A 14,889-nucleotide genomic window follows, 5' to 3' on the forward strand; every position below is an offset into this window, starting at 1 on the left:
TCGTTCATTTATGTTATTATTTTTGTATTACTGTTTTAATTTAATTTTTATTTTAACTTTTTTCATTTTATATTCAATGTATTGCATTTTTTGTTGTTTTTGTATTTTTTTTGCTCATATCAATTTTGTAAATAAGACATTAAAGTCTTGATTAACAAAAATAAATTGTAACAAAAAAAAAAAAAAAAAAAAAAAAATTTGATTAGATCAGGAGAGCAGCAAGGATACTCAAAGTACTGGCGATGGTGAAAAGTTGATTTGGTCTTGAGTATTTTGAAGTTTGCTAAAGATTGTTGTTCAGACAAACGCTTTGAATCATTAAAAAAGAGGATAGCAAATAGTTTAGACAAAAAAGAGATTCTAGATAATAGTTGCAATTAGCTCATTTAATTTAATAGAAGAGTTGTGCCAATCGGCATAGTGCAGAAGAGAAGCAGCAGGTAGAAGAAAATCTTCTACAGGAATTACAGGAAGGTGAGGATCTGGACTGGAAAGAGCATAAAATATTTTGATTTGGAGAGGAATATAGGCATTTTGATGATAGGACATATTTCTCTCAACGTGATGAATATGAAGCACCAGTTTTTCACGAAATTAACCCAATCAGAGCACCAGGTGAATTTTTAGACCTGATGAGTTGGCAAATTATAACGCAGGAGAAGTGCGTACTAATGTTAAAAGGATTTTGCAATACATTGTTGATATACATGATGAACATGAAGGTAGCTTAGTGTTCGGTGCAGAGTCTGATTACCACGGTTTTCTGTGTGGTTTTTCAGTAAATTTTAGATACCATTCTGTGACGAATGTACATATTCGTCAGTAGCATACGGTACACCACCATAATTGCATTGAACTTTGTAATCTACAACACCATTACTTTGAAAAAAATCATAAATGGCAGCATAACTATCAGCAGCATCATTTATGTAATCTACTACCCACTCCATAAAACCTTTTAATTTATTATATCACAAGAAATTACATCTATCAATAGAAAGACTTTTTTGATATCAAGTAAATCATGAATTGCCAAACGATATTAAGATGACCAATGATAACGATAAATTTAAAAGAAAAATAAAGAAATATTATAAAGAAATTGAAGACAAAGAATACTGAAGAGTTATATAAAGATAGAGATATTTTAATTATAATAGATATTATATTAATGAAGGCTTTATAAAAATTATTTCTTTTATCATTAATTTTAAAATAATTAAAATAATGCCCATAGATAAAAGAAGAGTATACTCGTATAATGATAATGTCCTAGACGCTCTTCTTTTATCTAGTATACTCTTATTAATTTGTTTACTTATCTATGAGTATACTCTTCTTTTATCTATGCCTAGACTATATTAGAATATGGACATATAGACGTTTCTCTCTCCTGATTTTCACGTTCAGAAGGGATACTTAAAGGATCCTCCGCTCAGACGTGATGGCGCCAGAAGTAAATTTTATTATGCGTGTCAAATTTTGATTTTCGTCCGAGGAGCCAATAATATCTTCTTCTGGTTTCTTCAAGCTGCTTTCTCTTTTACTTAATGTGTTCTTTCCAGGTTAGCCTCTTATCCAAGTGTAAACCTAGATATTTGACTGTATCTGTTTGATCTATAATTTTTTGCTGCAGGACAAGTCCTTTTGCAAAGAGTAAAAGTGATGTGTTTTGACTTGCTGCTGTTAACTTCTATTCTCCACAAGCTTAACCATTTTTGTATCAGGTCAAGATGATCTTGCAGCATTTTTGATGTGATTATGAGATCTTCATGTGTTGCCAGTATGCCTGTGTCGTCCGCATTTGTTGCTGTCAAAATGTCATCATTCTGTGGTAGGTCCGCAGTGTATATGAGGTATAATAGTGGCCCAACGACACTACCTTGAGGCACTCCCGATCTGACAGGATGTAATGAGGATGTTTCATCCCTTACACTAACGAAGAATGTTCTACCTTTCAGGTAGGACTTTATGATTAGGTATATATCAAACGGTAATGCATTTTTGATTTTGTAAAGTAGGCCGGAGTGCCACACCTTATCAAATGCCTGACTAATATCGAGGAAAACAGCTGAACAGTAGTTCTTGTTTTGGTAAGCCTTGTTTATATTGTCGACAATTCTATGAATTTGCTCTGGTGTGCCATGTTTTTTCAAAAATCCAAATTGATGCTCATGGATAACGTTGCTATCATAAATAAAGGGTTTTATTTTACTAATTAGGACCTTCTCAAATATTTTGGATAACGTTGGAAGTAAACTAATTGGTCTGTAACTTTGGACTTTATTCGGATTTCTACCAGGCTTCGGAATAATTATGATTTTAGCATTTTTCATTGATCGGGATATGATTTAGGTCTTATTATACCATTAAACAGGATTGTTATGAAACGGTAGGCTTTGTAGGAAAGTTCTTTAAGTATGTTAATATTAATGTTGTCAACGCCAGGTGCTTTTGCAGATTTTGCTCTTTGGATTTCATTTGTAATTTCTGGAACTTTGATTATGATGTTTGATGAAAAATTTGACTGAACTTCTTTCAAAGAATCAAAAATAAATTTTTCTTTTTGTTCCGAGGATTTTGAAGAATTTGGCGTAAAAACTTCCTTGAAGTAAGTCAAGAAATATTCTGCTTTTTCTAAATTACTGCGTGCCCAAGTGTTATCCGGTTTTCTAATTGGAGGCATAGTGATGGCAGGACGTTTTAAGTTTTTTGTGGCTTTCCGTTTTTCGAATGATCTGATACTGTTAAATGGGATAAAAAGTTTTGAAATTGGTCGTTTTTGAACGTTGTTATCTGTTATTTAATCAATTTATACATTCTGTTCAATTGCGTTTTGTCTTGTGGAGATTAGCTGCCATATTTTTCTTAGCCTTCTTTTCTCTGCAATAAGAGCTTTGGTGTCTATGGAGCAGGTATGGATTTTCTTTATGATTTGTGGGAGGGTACTTTTTCTAGCTGCATCTATTACAATTGCACTAAATTTATCAACAACATTTTTCAGGTCATGCTTGTTTTTCAATGGTATATTACAGTTAAGATTTTGCTCTATAATGTTTCGGAATAATTCCCAGTTTGTATACTTATTAGTTAAAAAGTCATTTTTCTTGTCTTCTAAAATTTTTGTACTGTAGGTGACTATTATTGGTGTGTGGTCAGAACTTAGATCAAGATAAGATTTAGCCTGAATGTGTTCATTTGCTATACCTTTCAAGACGCAGAAATCCAATGGATCGGGTAATTTGCGCAGATCACTTGGCCAGTATGTGCGCTCGCCAGTGGACAGGGTCGTTAGCCCGTGTTACTGGACGGTTTTATAAAGTTTGTTCCCTCTTGGATTTGCCAATCGAGATCCCCAAAAAGGTATGCTTCGCATTAAAGTCTCATCCCGCAATGAATTTTCTCTGAAGTGTTCCGAAAATTTTTTCAGTTTGTTGTTGAATTGTTAGTGATGTGGCTTGTATAAAATTGACAGATTTGTTTTGGTAATGTTTGATGTTTTTTCTTATTATTATAGCAGTTCCACCGTGAGCTGTTCCATCCGGATGATTAATATTGTGAAAATTATATTTGTTTAATTTGAAATAGTTTAAATTTGTAAAGTGGGTTTCTGAGATCAACATTATATCTATTTTGTATTCTATTAAAAATATTTCTAATTCTTGAATAGCGCAAAATTTGAAATGAAAATTAATGATTTTTAGTTATTTGGGTATTTGAAACTAAATTTGGTATTACAATTGTATTATGTTTTATAATAATACAATAATAACAAAAATATACTAGACATAGATAAATAAACATAAAACATAAAACATAACCCAGTAAACACCGTGTGATTTGAGCGGCAAAATCCACAAGCTTGCCTTCAGCTATGTCACATGCTACCGCCGCTCGGTGTTTACTGGGAATAAATATACAATTAAATCGAAATATAAATCAACAAACATACTGCCGGTTTAAATATATATCATATCTAATCTACTAGAATAACTTATACACTTTTCAACTTATTAATATATTCGCTCCGAGCGTGACTGCAGCGCTCATGCAGCGCCGTAATAAATATGAACTAATTGGGGTTATCAGTGTGTGGTTTTCATGGGTTTTACATGTTTGTTAAAGAAAAAAGATATTAAATAATTGTTATAAATAATAATAAACAAGATACAGTAATAATGTGAACGCTGAATGTTTATTGAAATTATTAAATTTACTTCAACGTACTTAAAACATTGTTAAGTATAATGATTAATTAATTAAAGAAATGCAGTAAATATTTGTAAGGTTAAGTGCCTCAAAGCTTATGTCATAAACTCGGAATAGTTCTTAATAAAAACAATATAATAATGATAAATAATATTTTATCAATAGAATAAGTAAATAGTAAATTAATTTATTCAATTTTTTGGTCAAACTAAAGACTTAGACATTATTATAAAGGCATAATTTAGACATTATTATAAAGACAAGACCCATCAAATAAAATTGCAGGAAAAAAACTACATTAACTTTTCGAAATTAACTTATTGAAGGAAATATTGTTGACAAGTAGGTAGGACTCAATACCTCGACCGATTCACTGCAAATGCTTGGGAACCCACGGTGATCCATCAACACTACAAATATATATTTCGCATTATTTCAGCATTGTATTAATTAAACTGTTTGCAAAATAAACATTTTTTCGCTATGTGATAACTTTTATTTTTCTTTTAATCATAAAATTACAATTATTATATAATAAAATTTAATTAATATATAGATAATAGTTATACATAATCAATATACAATATATAAATATGTATTTTTCATTATTTCAGGCTTGTATTAATTACATTGTTTTACAAAACAATTTTTTTAGTAAGCATTAAATTTTGATAATACAACAATTTATTGACTTATAATTTTTCTTTTTGCTAAACATAACAATTTTACAACTATTCATAATACTCCGAATTGTATTTTTATAACAATAAGGTTATGATACTTACTTTATTCTTTAACCGCTGCGATCCACTTTTCCCGTTGATTTTCTTTCCACTTAGCTGTAGAAAATGTATAGAATTTGCAGTCACTTTTTCTGCTGGTATTTCTACAGCCCACTACAGAACAGCTATGGTGGCTCATTTTTAATTATCTTATTTAAATTTGAAATAAATAAATATTTTATGTGTTTTTGTTTAAAATTTTGTTTATAATAGCCCCTTTTAGTGCTCCAAGTTAGCCACTACGAACGCTTCGGTCGATTTGACTTCCCCTTCCATGCCTTCGCACATAGCCAATACATGATAATGTTTTTTGTCATAAGGCCGACATTGCTGGCTCTAGATGGACAGGAGCACGAATGAAAATTTTTATCAAGTGATTTTATTTTATTTTGCGTACATGTTTTTTTTATTTATCTACGTTTGCGTCTATTTATTCCCAGTAAACACCGTGTGATGTGACGTCGGCAGCAACCCGAAATCCACAAGCGTGCCTTCAGCGCTATGACACCCATATATAATAATCAATGTGGATTTCAGATTACTACCGCCGCTCGGTGTTTACTGGGTTATTTATGCAAATTTTTAATCTCATTTATACCTACTCTTCTCAAAACCGTAGAATATAAATATTTCATATTAGAAATCAAAATACCTAGCCAAGAAATGTTTATTTATTTATAACTCAAAACCATAGATAAATAAGCATAAAAGCTCAAAACCATAGATGAATAGAAGCAAACTTTTATCGGAGTGAACGTGGCTCATTTGTCATGTCAGAACAGTGAAGTTATTATAATAATAAACATTAACAAAAGATATTCCAAAACAGTTGAAGATAAGAAAGAGATAATGTAATTAATAAACTAATTTTTTTATGTTGTCGAATAGAGTATTATAGTATATATTTGTATCGAATAGAAGTGTTAGAAACTCATAATTACGAAGTATATTTTTTCTGTTACATTTAAAATGTTATTTGCACATTAGTTGATATTTTTTCCTTTGCAGCATGGATATAACAACAAAGCTTATTCAGGATATTCGGAATCTGGATAACACCATTACATTATTTCATGATAAGTATAACGCTGACAAAACTATTTTCAATAATGAATTGCGGCATAACTTACAACAGTTTTCTGAGAAATTGAAATCACTTGAGCAGATTTGGTGTAAAGATGTTGCAGCTGAATTGAATGATTTTACCAATTTAAGTATATCCAATACCAGTTCAGTGAATGGTTTAGAATGTAGTAAGTCTAGTAAGTGTATAATAACATATATCTCAAAATGCATGTATTTTAAGTTTATTTAATCAATTGAATAAATTCTATTGTTCTAAGATGAAATAAGTTGATGTTTTAAATTTATCATACTTGTTCCTTGCTATATTACAGCTTGTGTTATGTTATGTTCATCAAACATATTTGTTCATGTTCATATTGTCGGGTCTCACTAACCTTACTTATTGTAATGAAGCACATTTTTTATAATTTATTCTTTATCACAATATATATTTTTTTTAGCTCTTCAACAAATTAAGCAGGAATATCCAAGCTTTACTGAGAAGGAATATTTTAATCTAACTAATTTGCATTATTTCAATGGGTCAGCAATAATAAAAAACTTCAATTTTGGTTATACATGTTTGATTTGCAGACAAGAATCTCCAAATGAGCAAAGTCTATTTGATCATATTAAAACACAAAGACATCTGGCAAATATATCAGATCATTTTAAAATTGCATCTTTGAATGTCTTTTCTAAATTCTGGACAAATCAAAGAAGTGATTATAGAAATAAATACATTACTTGGCCACATTCTATGACTGAAATCTATTGTTCGGCATGCAGCCTGGTGTTGCCTTTTGATACTTTACATGGAATGGACATTTTTTATTTGACAGTCATAGATCATCGAGATTGTATAATGATCTTTTAAATGATATTGCAAAATGGAATAGGTTGAAAACTAATGAGTTGACATTGCAAGATAAAGATGTTTGTAAGTTTTCCAATTATACATCAGATAACCAAGATATATTGAAACTAGGCTATTTAGAAAAAAAGCTTCTGGAAAAAAACTATCCAAGAAGAATTTTGAATAAATTATCTTTATTCCATAAAAAACACTTGATCCAAGAAATTAGAAAAGAGAAAATAGAAAAAGGGATAAAATCCCAACAGGATTGCAATGACACTGCTACTAATTCCAAAATGGAAATTAATTTGGTTAATAATGAATCCAGCAGAGATACTATTTTACAGTAAGCATGTCTTGTTATTCTTTATAATTTATATGTGGAAATGGTTATATAATATAGATATTTGTTTGATTGTCTAGAAAGTTTTGTTTATAATGTTCTGAAAATTCTAGTTCTAATGAAATCACATGGATTATTATTTTCTATAATTTAAGAATGCAAGATGGAATCTTAATTTAACCTTTTCCTTCTAACACTTGCTAACTGTAAAGCTTAAATTTATCGTAGTATGCACTTTGAACTTTCTGTCTTCCTTGTCATTCCTTCAATTTAATCAGTGTGAATTATTTTGCATATTTTATGTTGAGAATCTTTTATATTTCTTTAGTTTAAGAATGCTAGATGGATTATTAATTTAACCATTACTCAATAACACTTGCTAATTGTAAAGCTTACAATCATTTCAATATGCACTTTGAACTTTCTGTATTCCTTGTAATTCTTTCCAATTTTGAGTGTGAATTATTTTTCATATTTTATGTTGAGAAGCTTTTAAGAGATGTGGATCGCTTACTTAAGAATAGTTTAGCTTGACTTGATCAAATTACTTCCATTACTTTCAAAGTTATGTTGTTAATATCCATAGCTGTGATGGTATAGTCTAAATTTTTTTCATACAGGAGAAATGTTCAGTTTTTATAATTTTTATATTTTAGGATATATAATCAGCATTATTATTGCCTGACGTGCAATAAGTTTTTACATTTTTGCAATGTATTGGATCATTCTTCATCAAAACGACATACAAATACATTCACCTCTTTAAATTTGAAAATCAATGATATCTTTTGCTGTCTGTTTTGTAAGCGGATTTTTTATGAAGCTCCAGCATTTAGGGCTCATGCAGATTCACAATTTCATAAAAATTTGTGAGTAGATCTGAATGTTATAGAAATATTTGTATTTTGTTGATTGTTAGTTTTAATACAGGTGCATATTTATATATTTAGAAACTTTATTGAAAAAGAATGCCCAATATGCAAAATAAAATTGTTTGGATCTTTGGCTGATATAAACATGCATGAACATTTCAACATTGTACCAGCATGCAATCAAGTTTGCAAAACAAAAGAAGAAAATGGTATGTTTTAAAGTAATTTGTTTTATTATACTACAGTTCAGTATAAACGATTTCTGTAGTCTTATTTTTTTGGAACATATTTAAAATTGATAATTTCTATTCAATTAGTATGAAAATGAGTGGCATATTTCATAAACAAATGTGATAGAAAGAAATATTCTCTAATGTCTTTGTTATTACATTATCAATCAATTATTAGTCGATCATTATCTATTTATCTATTTCAAAATAATATTGCCAAATGTGGATTTTTCTAAGAAAATTTTTTAAACTATTTTCAAATAGTTTCCTTCTGCTATCTTAACAATGTAAATATTTTTTAATTGCCCTTCTTCATCTTTTTGCGATTTTACCACAGCAGTTTTTTAAAACGTGAACTTTTTCAATTAATTAATATATTCAATATGTTTAGTACTGTTTTAATATCATTATTTTCTTGTTTTCTACTGGCCTCGATAGTATAGCTGTGGCACTGCTACGCTCCTAACCATTTTGCTTTTTGTCATCACTATTACCATTAAATTAAAAAAAATAAGATATTATATATAATAGAATTAAATATTTTTGAACTATTTTCTAAAAAAATATTCAAGTTTATTGCAAATATGCGTTATTTTTAAATTGAAGATATCTGCATAGAAAAAATTAAATAAAACATATTCAGTAGATTTTAATAAAAGCCTCTTATTTTATCTATGAGTAAAACTATAAATTTAAATTTGTTATTGTCATAAACACAATCAAGAGTATAAAATCGAACTATAAAATAAATAGCCAAAGTTTTTGTTTACATAATTTTTCTCATATTTGAAGGGTTTTAAAATTAACAATGAATTTACTTAACGAAAGTATTAACGAATTTGAAAAGAAAATAAATCTGAGATAAGCATATGGAATCTAAATTATATTTTTGATTAAACAATTTGTAGGATATTCAAAAAAAACTATAGGTTTATAAACAAAACTATATGAGTATTTTAGTATATGAATGTTGCCTTACAATTGTTAGATATTTTTTAAAAATATGTTTAGCATTGAGATTATTATCACTTTTCCAGAAGTTCTAGGGAAATTAACAAAATATTGGAAGTGTGACATATGTTTCATATTTTTACTGCTGATTTAAAATCGAAATGGGGGGTTAAACTAAAAAAAACGACAATACTCCGGCCTAGAAATTTTTCTACATAATAATTAAAATCCTAAAATTTTTATAGTTTTCTTGTCAATGCGATGAATTTCTGCAACGCTTTTTCATCTCTGTTAAGTTTGCAAATTGCTGCAGTAATTTCCAATCATATTTATTCCCCATTGGCCCTAGGTAATCTGCAAACTTATTTATATATTTTTTTTAAATATGTTTGCAAATTAAGCTACAACAGGATTCACAACAGAGATTTAAAAAAGCATTGTAGAAATCCGTTGTCCATGCCATTTTAAAGAAAAAATGGGTCAGAATACGAAATTATAAATTTTTAATTATCATGTAGAGAAAATTTTAGATCTGTTTCAGTTTTGACTCGGCATTCGTGTTCAACAGCAGAAAATATGTCGCACACACAATACAGACAACTTATTTTATTTTTTGGATCTGTGTAATAGATCATTTCTAGTATTAAAATTTAATTTATATTTCATTATTGCAGTCTTTTTTTATATAAATGTAACTTTAACAATTTCAGTTGTTAATTCTGATTTATCAATTGAGATAAACGCACTGGAAATGGAAATGAATGCACTGCATCCCATGAATAGTCTGGCTATATATAATACAAATATTTACTTTAATTGTCTTCTATGTAGAGTTCATATACCAAAAAGAGAGCAAGTTTGGACTCATTTAAAAGGAGTAAAACACAGAAACGAAATAACAAAGAAAGACAAACTGAATATGTTAAATTCTTTTATCAATTTAATTAGTTTGTTCCTGAAAGAAGACATTGACTATAATATCTATTCTAATAGAGATTTTATATTTCCTTGTACTGATAAAACTGTTTATTGCAAGGCTTGCCATCAAGTAATACCAGCACAATTAAATAAAATGCATTTACATTTTGAATCACCTGCTCATATTGACTTTTGCAACCTTCTTACTGTCAATGCATTAGGCCAAAAGAAATGTAGTGCAATTCCTACTGGTGGTCATTTTTTAAAAAATATTATAAATAAAGCATTCAAAGTAATACCACAAGAAATCAAATCAAATCCACTTTGGTTATTTGAAACAAAATGCAAATTTTGGGAAATTCCAACATGTGCGAAGGTCAGTAGTACAAAAATTGACATATTTGATTGTGACCCTGGTTTAAAATCGAATATTGAGCATGAAAGTACCCCGACACAATCAGCTAGCAATTTTCAAACAAAACTTGATTTGAAAACTTCTGAAATTAATTATCCAAGCGGCGAAGAAACTATTATGGAACAGGGTGATGTAAGTGAGAAAACAAAATTGAACCTTTCTGTGCGGAACAGACAACTTCTTCTAGTACTAGTAATGATAACAATTTACTAGATAATAATATAGTTGATAAAGAAAAGATTCACATAAAAGATCATTCAAGTAATCGAGATTTATTACATATTCCGGATAATGTAGATAACACAAATATCATCACAAGTATTCAAAACATGTGTTGTTCAGATAAAGAACCTAATTTTTTTAGAGAAGGCATTCTAAATTCATGGGAACTAGTAGAAAAAGAAAATAAATACAACAAAGTTTTTTTCAGGTAAGTGTCTATATTGTTATTACCATAAAATATGTTTGATGTATTTTCAATATGTTTAATTATTTTCAGAATTACGCATAGCAATAAATATTTATGTACTATTTGTGAACATGATATTGATGTTTGTAATGATGCTACTTCTATAAAATCTCATTTAATGAGCTCTATTCATAAAAATAATTTATCATTAGTAGATGTATCACATAGATATTATTGTCATCCATGCAATTTTATAATGCAAGATGAAATTTGGTATGAAGTTCACAAATTACACTCATGGCACAATGAAAGGTATCACTTGTTGAGTTACTTAGTTATATTTAGAATTAGGGCTCGAAAATTTCAAAACTTCCAAGGATATGTCTTAACTTTTATATCTATTAAATAGAAGAGAATTTTTATTTCCATCACGTAATATAACTGAACAAATTTAATAATATTTATTACACTATATGGATTTTTGGGTTTTGTTCACTACTTTAACTTAAATATTATTTTGATTACATTTATGCAAATTTGTTATTATACCCTAAGGAGTTGCTATCTTTTTATAAATGCTAAGAATAACATAAAATAATAGTTGAGCTCATGCTCATTTTTTTTGAATCAATGGTTTAAATGTGTCTGAAATTGTTTCTTTCGCGTTACTTAAGCTTAATACTGTTAATTACTGTAGATCTATTTGTTGATTCATGTCTTTTATAAATATTTGTCATTTTGATTAGTAATATGAGTTATTTTGATTTCTAAATAATTGAATAAAATATTATGTAATTAATAAATTATTAATCTGAGATACCAACTGTAATAAGAGTCAAAATTGCAGACTAATTGATTATCAGAAAACTGCCAATGTTGATTTAGAGTTTGAGGAATCTGAGTGTGAAGATTGTGGAGTAATATCATTTGGGTTTAAAGAAATGCTACCAGAGCATATACATAGTACATTTAAATTAAAAAATCCATGTGGTAAGAACTTATTTCTATAAACTAACCTAATATATATACATTGATAGTTTTGTCGACGTTGATACATATTTGAAGTATTTTTGCAGCTTTATCTTTTAATTTGACGATTGGGCTGCAAACCATCAAATAATATTTTGAGTTCAGTAAATTTTTCATAGTGCTACATGCATATAAAAATAGTGATATGGATATATAAATCAATATTGTAGATAAATAATTTTTGCTTCTCATATTTTTCTTTTTTCATGCTTCATTCTTTAAAAAAAAAAGTTTATAATCCTTTCCTTTATAAAAAAAAATATTCTGTAATCATCATCATTAATATTGTTATTCTATATTTAAATATTGTTCTGAACAGATGAACTTGATGAACCTAGTACCTACTTCCGAAACGTCGTAATTAAACATCTACAAAAAAAACTTATTGTTTTTTATTTATTGGATTAATTGTTTGGAAAAGAAACTCTTATCAATTTATTAAAAAAAAAAAATATCAATAAAATATATATATATATATATATATATATATATATATCAAAGTCGAACAAAAAATTCTGATATATATATATATATATATATATATTAAATGTTAAATATAAACAATACAACACTCACATTTTTAACACACATTTTATTTGGTAATTACAGATGTTTCGAGACCATGGTATGCCTCATCTTCAGTGTAATTTCAAAAACAGTTACTTATGTACTACACATTCTTTAATATTTTATTTAAATTACATTTAATTTTTGAAAATACAAATAACACGAACTATCACTTGCAAAGCTTGACACAGTACTAAAACATATGAAATATTTTAAACAAATCTTAAGTATCGAGATGAAGAAACAGGATGAGTATTATTATAATAAAATAAATTATTATAATAAAATCAAAAAATGTGAAAACAGATTAATTTATTGAAGAGAATAATAAAATAAAATGAAAAAAAAAATATAAATTATTAATGATGTTTATATAAGAGTCATGTAAAGTTTTTGTGTCGGTTCTCAGATTTACGCTATTGTTAGTCCGAACTATTAACATTGATTCTGCCATGCTTCGTTCAAATAAGTCTTTTTCATGGAATATAAAATTACACTGAAGAAGGCATACCATGGTCTCGAAACGTCTGTAATTACCAAATAAAGTGTATGTTAAAAATCTGAGTGTTGTATTGTTCATATTTAACATTTAATATTCGTTTCACTCGTATCATAAAATATATATATATATATATATATATCTAATGTATTAGTTATGTACTTTTTACTTTTACTTTTACTGTTACTATTTACTGTTTGTTTCATATTTATAACTTCTCTGATTTATGTTTTATTCAGATCAGGAAAAGGTATCCTGTTCAGACTGCAATAGAAGTATTCCTTTTTCGTCAAATTATGTTGTGATTCACTTGGGAGAAGATACTGAAGATTTTGGTATGCAGTTTTCTGAAGCATTGCAAGAATTAAATCAAAAACGATTTGTTGAATTTGAATATATAGGAAGTAAGGAAGTGAATCAATCTGGTAGTTTGGTCATTAAATTAGAGTGTTTAGAAGAATATGTAAATGTTGAACTACCCTTGTTAGACAAGATCCATATTGGTATGGACATAGTACAGTTATGGAAATCTGGGAAAGTATATGAAAAAATATGTATCAAAAATTTATAATGCGACTTGTCCTATGATTAACTTTACTGTACTTGAATTCGGTAATTTTTATTTAATATTTTTGTATTCTATATAGACAGTAATCTATTATAATTTTGAATTGTGTAAATATGTTCAATATTGATAATTAAACAAATTTAGCATAATTGTTTATGTGAATTTGTTTCTAATTGTTTTTTTTTTTCAAATTGTAATTACTACTGCAGCTAACAGGAATATTTACAGTTAAAAATAAAATATCTCAATTGCTCTAGGCTGAAAGTAATTAATGCTTTTAAGAGTCCCCATATATCAAATAGTTATATTTTCATAATCAAATGCAAAAATTATTATTAATGTTTGCACAAAACTGCCTAACATAAAATCCGATAGTGCTTTACGATTTTTTGAGAAAGCTATTTAATCGCTAATTATAATAAATAAATTTTGACTAAAATTTTTAATTTCCCAAAAATCCAAAATAAAAATTTCTGCATTTTTTTATGTGTAAGAGGTTCCTGAACATGTTGACATACCTTATGAAAAATTGATGTATGTTTTTGTTTTTTTTTGTTACTTATGTATGTCAAAGGAAATGCATTTATACACCTCAGACTGTTTTTTTTTCTCTGGGTATGTCGGATTCAATACCGGTATAATATCAACTAAAACCTTTATGAAAACCATACTGATTGTCTGCTAATAGTAGATCAACTTTTGAAAATTTTACCCGTTGTATCTAGCTTGTATATCGAATGGTAAACTGATGTTTCATCTGGTGGTTTTCTTCCTTTGGAAAGAAGCACTAATCTTTGCTGTATCCATTTTCATGGAAAACCTCCTTTTAAACAAGCATTATAGGCACCGAGGAATATTGTCGGAGATGTCAATATGGATGCTTTTAAAGAGATTTTGAGAATTTCATCTGATCCCGGTGCTTGATTTCCAACCCAATGGCAAGCTTCCATCAATTCTTGCAGTGTTATAGGTGGAATACTATTTAGGTCAACATGTGTTACTTGGTAGTATAAATCAGGTTGTCGTGTAGAGCCTTTGAGGCCTTTCTCATGGGTTTTCTTCGACTTCGTCCAGCAATTTTATTCAGCATCTATTTATACTGGATAGCTTTATTTAGTTGCTCACATGCCTGTTTGTATTCCATTACTAGAGTTTGGAAGACAATAGCCTCGCTGA

The 14,889-nt window shown here is 28.3% G+C and overlaps 2 protein-coding genes across 2 annotated transcripts; both read left to right on the forward strand.

The window, feature by feature from the left end:
- The first annotated feature begins 6,887 nt into the window (after window positions 1-6,887).
- Window positions 6,888-11,018, forward strand: LOC113366776. Its single transcript, XM_026608432.1, has 4 exons — window positions 6,888-7,258; window positions 7,912-8,124; window positions 8,206-8,336; window positions 10,019-11,018. The coding sequence occupies exons 1-4, from the start codon at window positions 7,209-7,211 to the stop codon at window positions 10,852-10,854; spliced, it is 1,230 nt and encodes a 409-aa protein (XP_026464217.1). The 5' UTR covers window positions 6,888-7,208; the 3' UTR covers window positions 10,855-11,018.
- On the forward strand, window positions 10,971-13,970 carry LOC113367127. Its single transcript, XM_026608757.1, has 5 exons — window positions 10,971-11,071; window positions 11,153-11,362; window positions 11,898-12,040; window positions 13,385-13,683; window positions 13,923-13,970. The coding sequence occupies exons 1-5, from the start codon at window positions 10,971-10,973 to the stop codon at window positions 13,968-13,970; spliced, it is 801 nt and encodes a 266-aa protein (XP_026464542.1).
- Window positions 13,971-14,889: the final 919 nt, after the last annotated feature.

Source organism: Ctenocephalides felis, unplaced genomic scaffold (assembly GCF_003426905.1).
Source record: "Ctenocephalides felis isolate EL2017-DRISC unplaced genomic scaffold, ASM342690v1 CF-g0.4_SCAFFOLD_01170, whole genome shotgun sequence".
In the NCBI taxonomy this organism is placed as follows: Eukaryota; Metazoa; Arthropoda; class Insecta; order Siphonaptera; family Pulicidae; genus Ctenocephalides; species Ctenocephalides felis.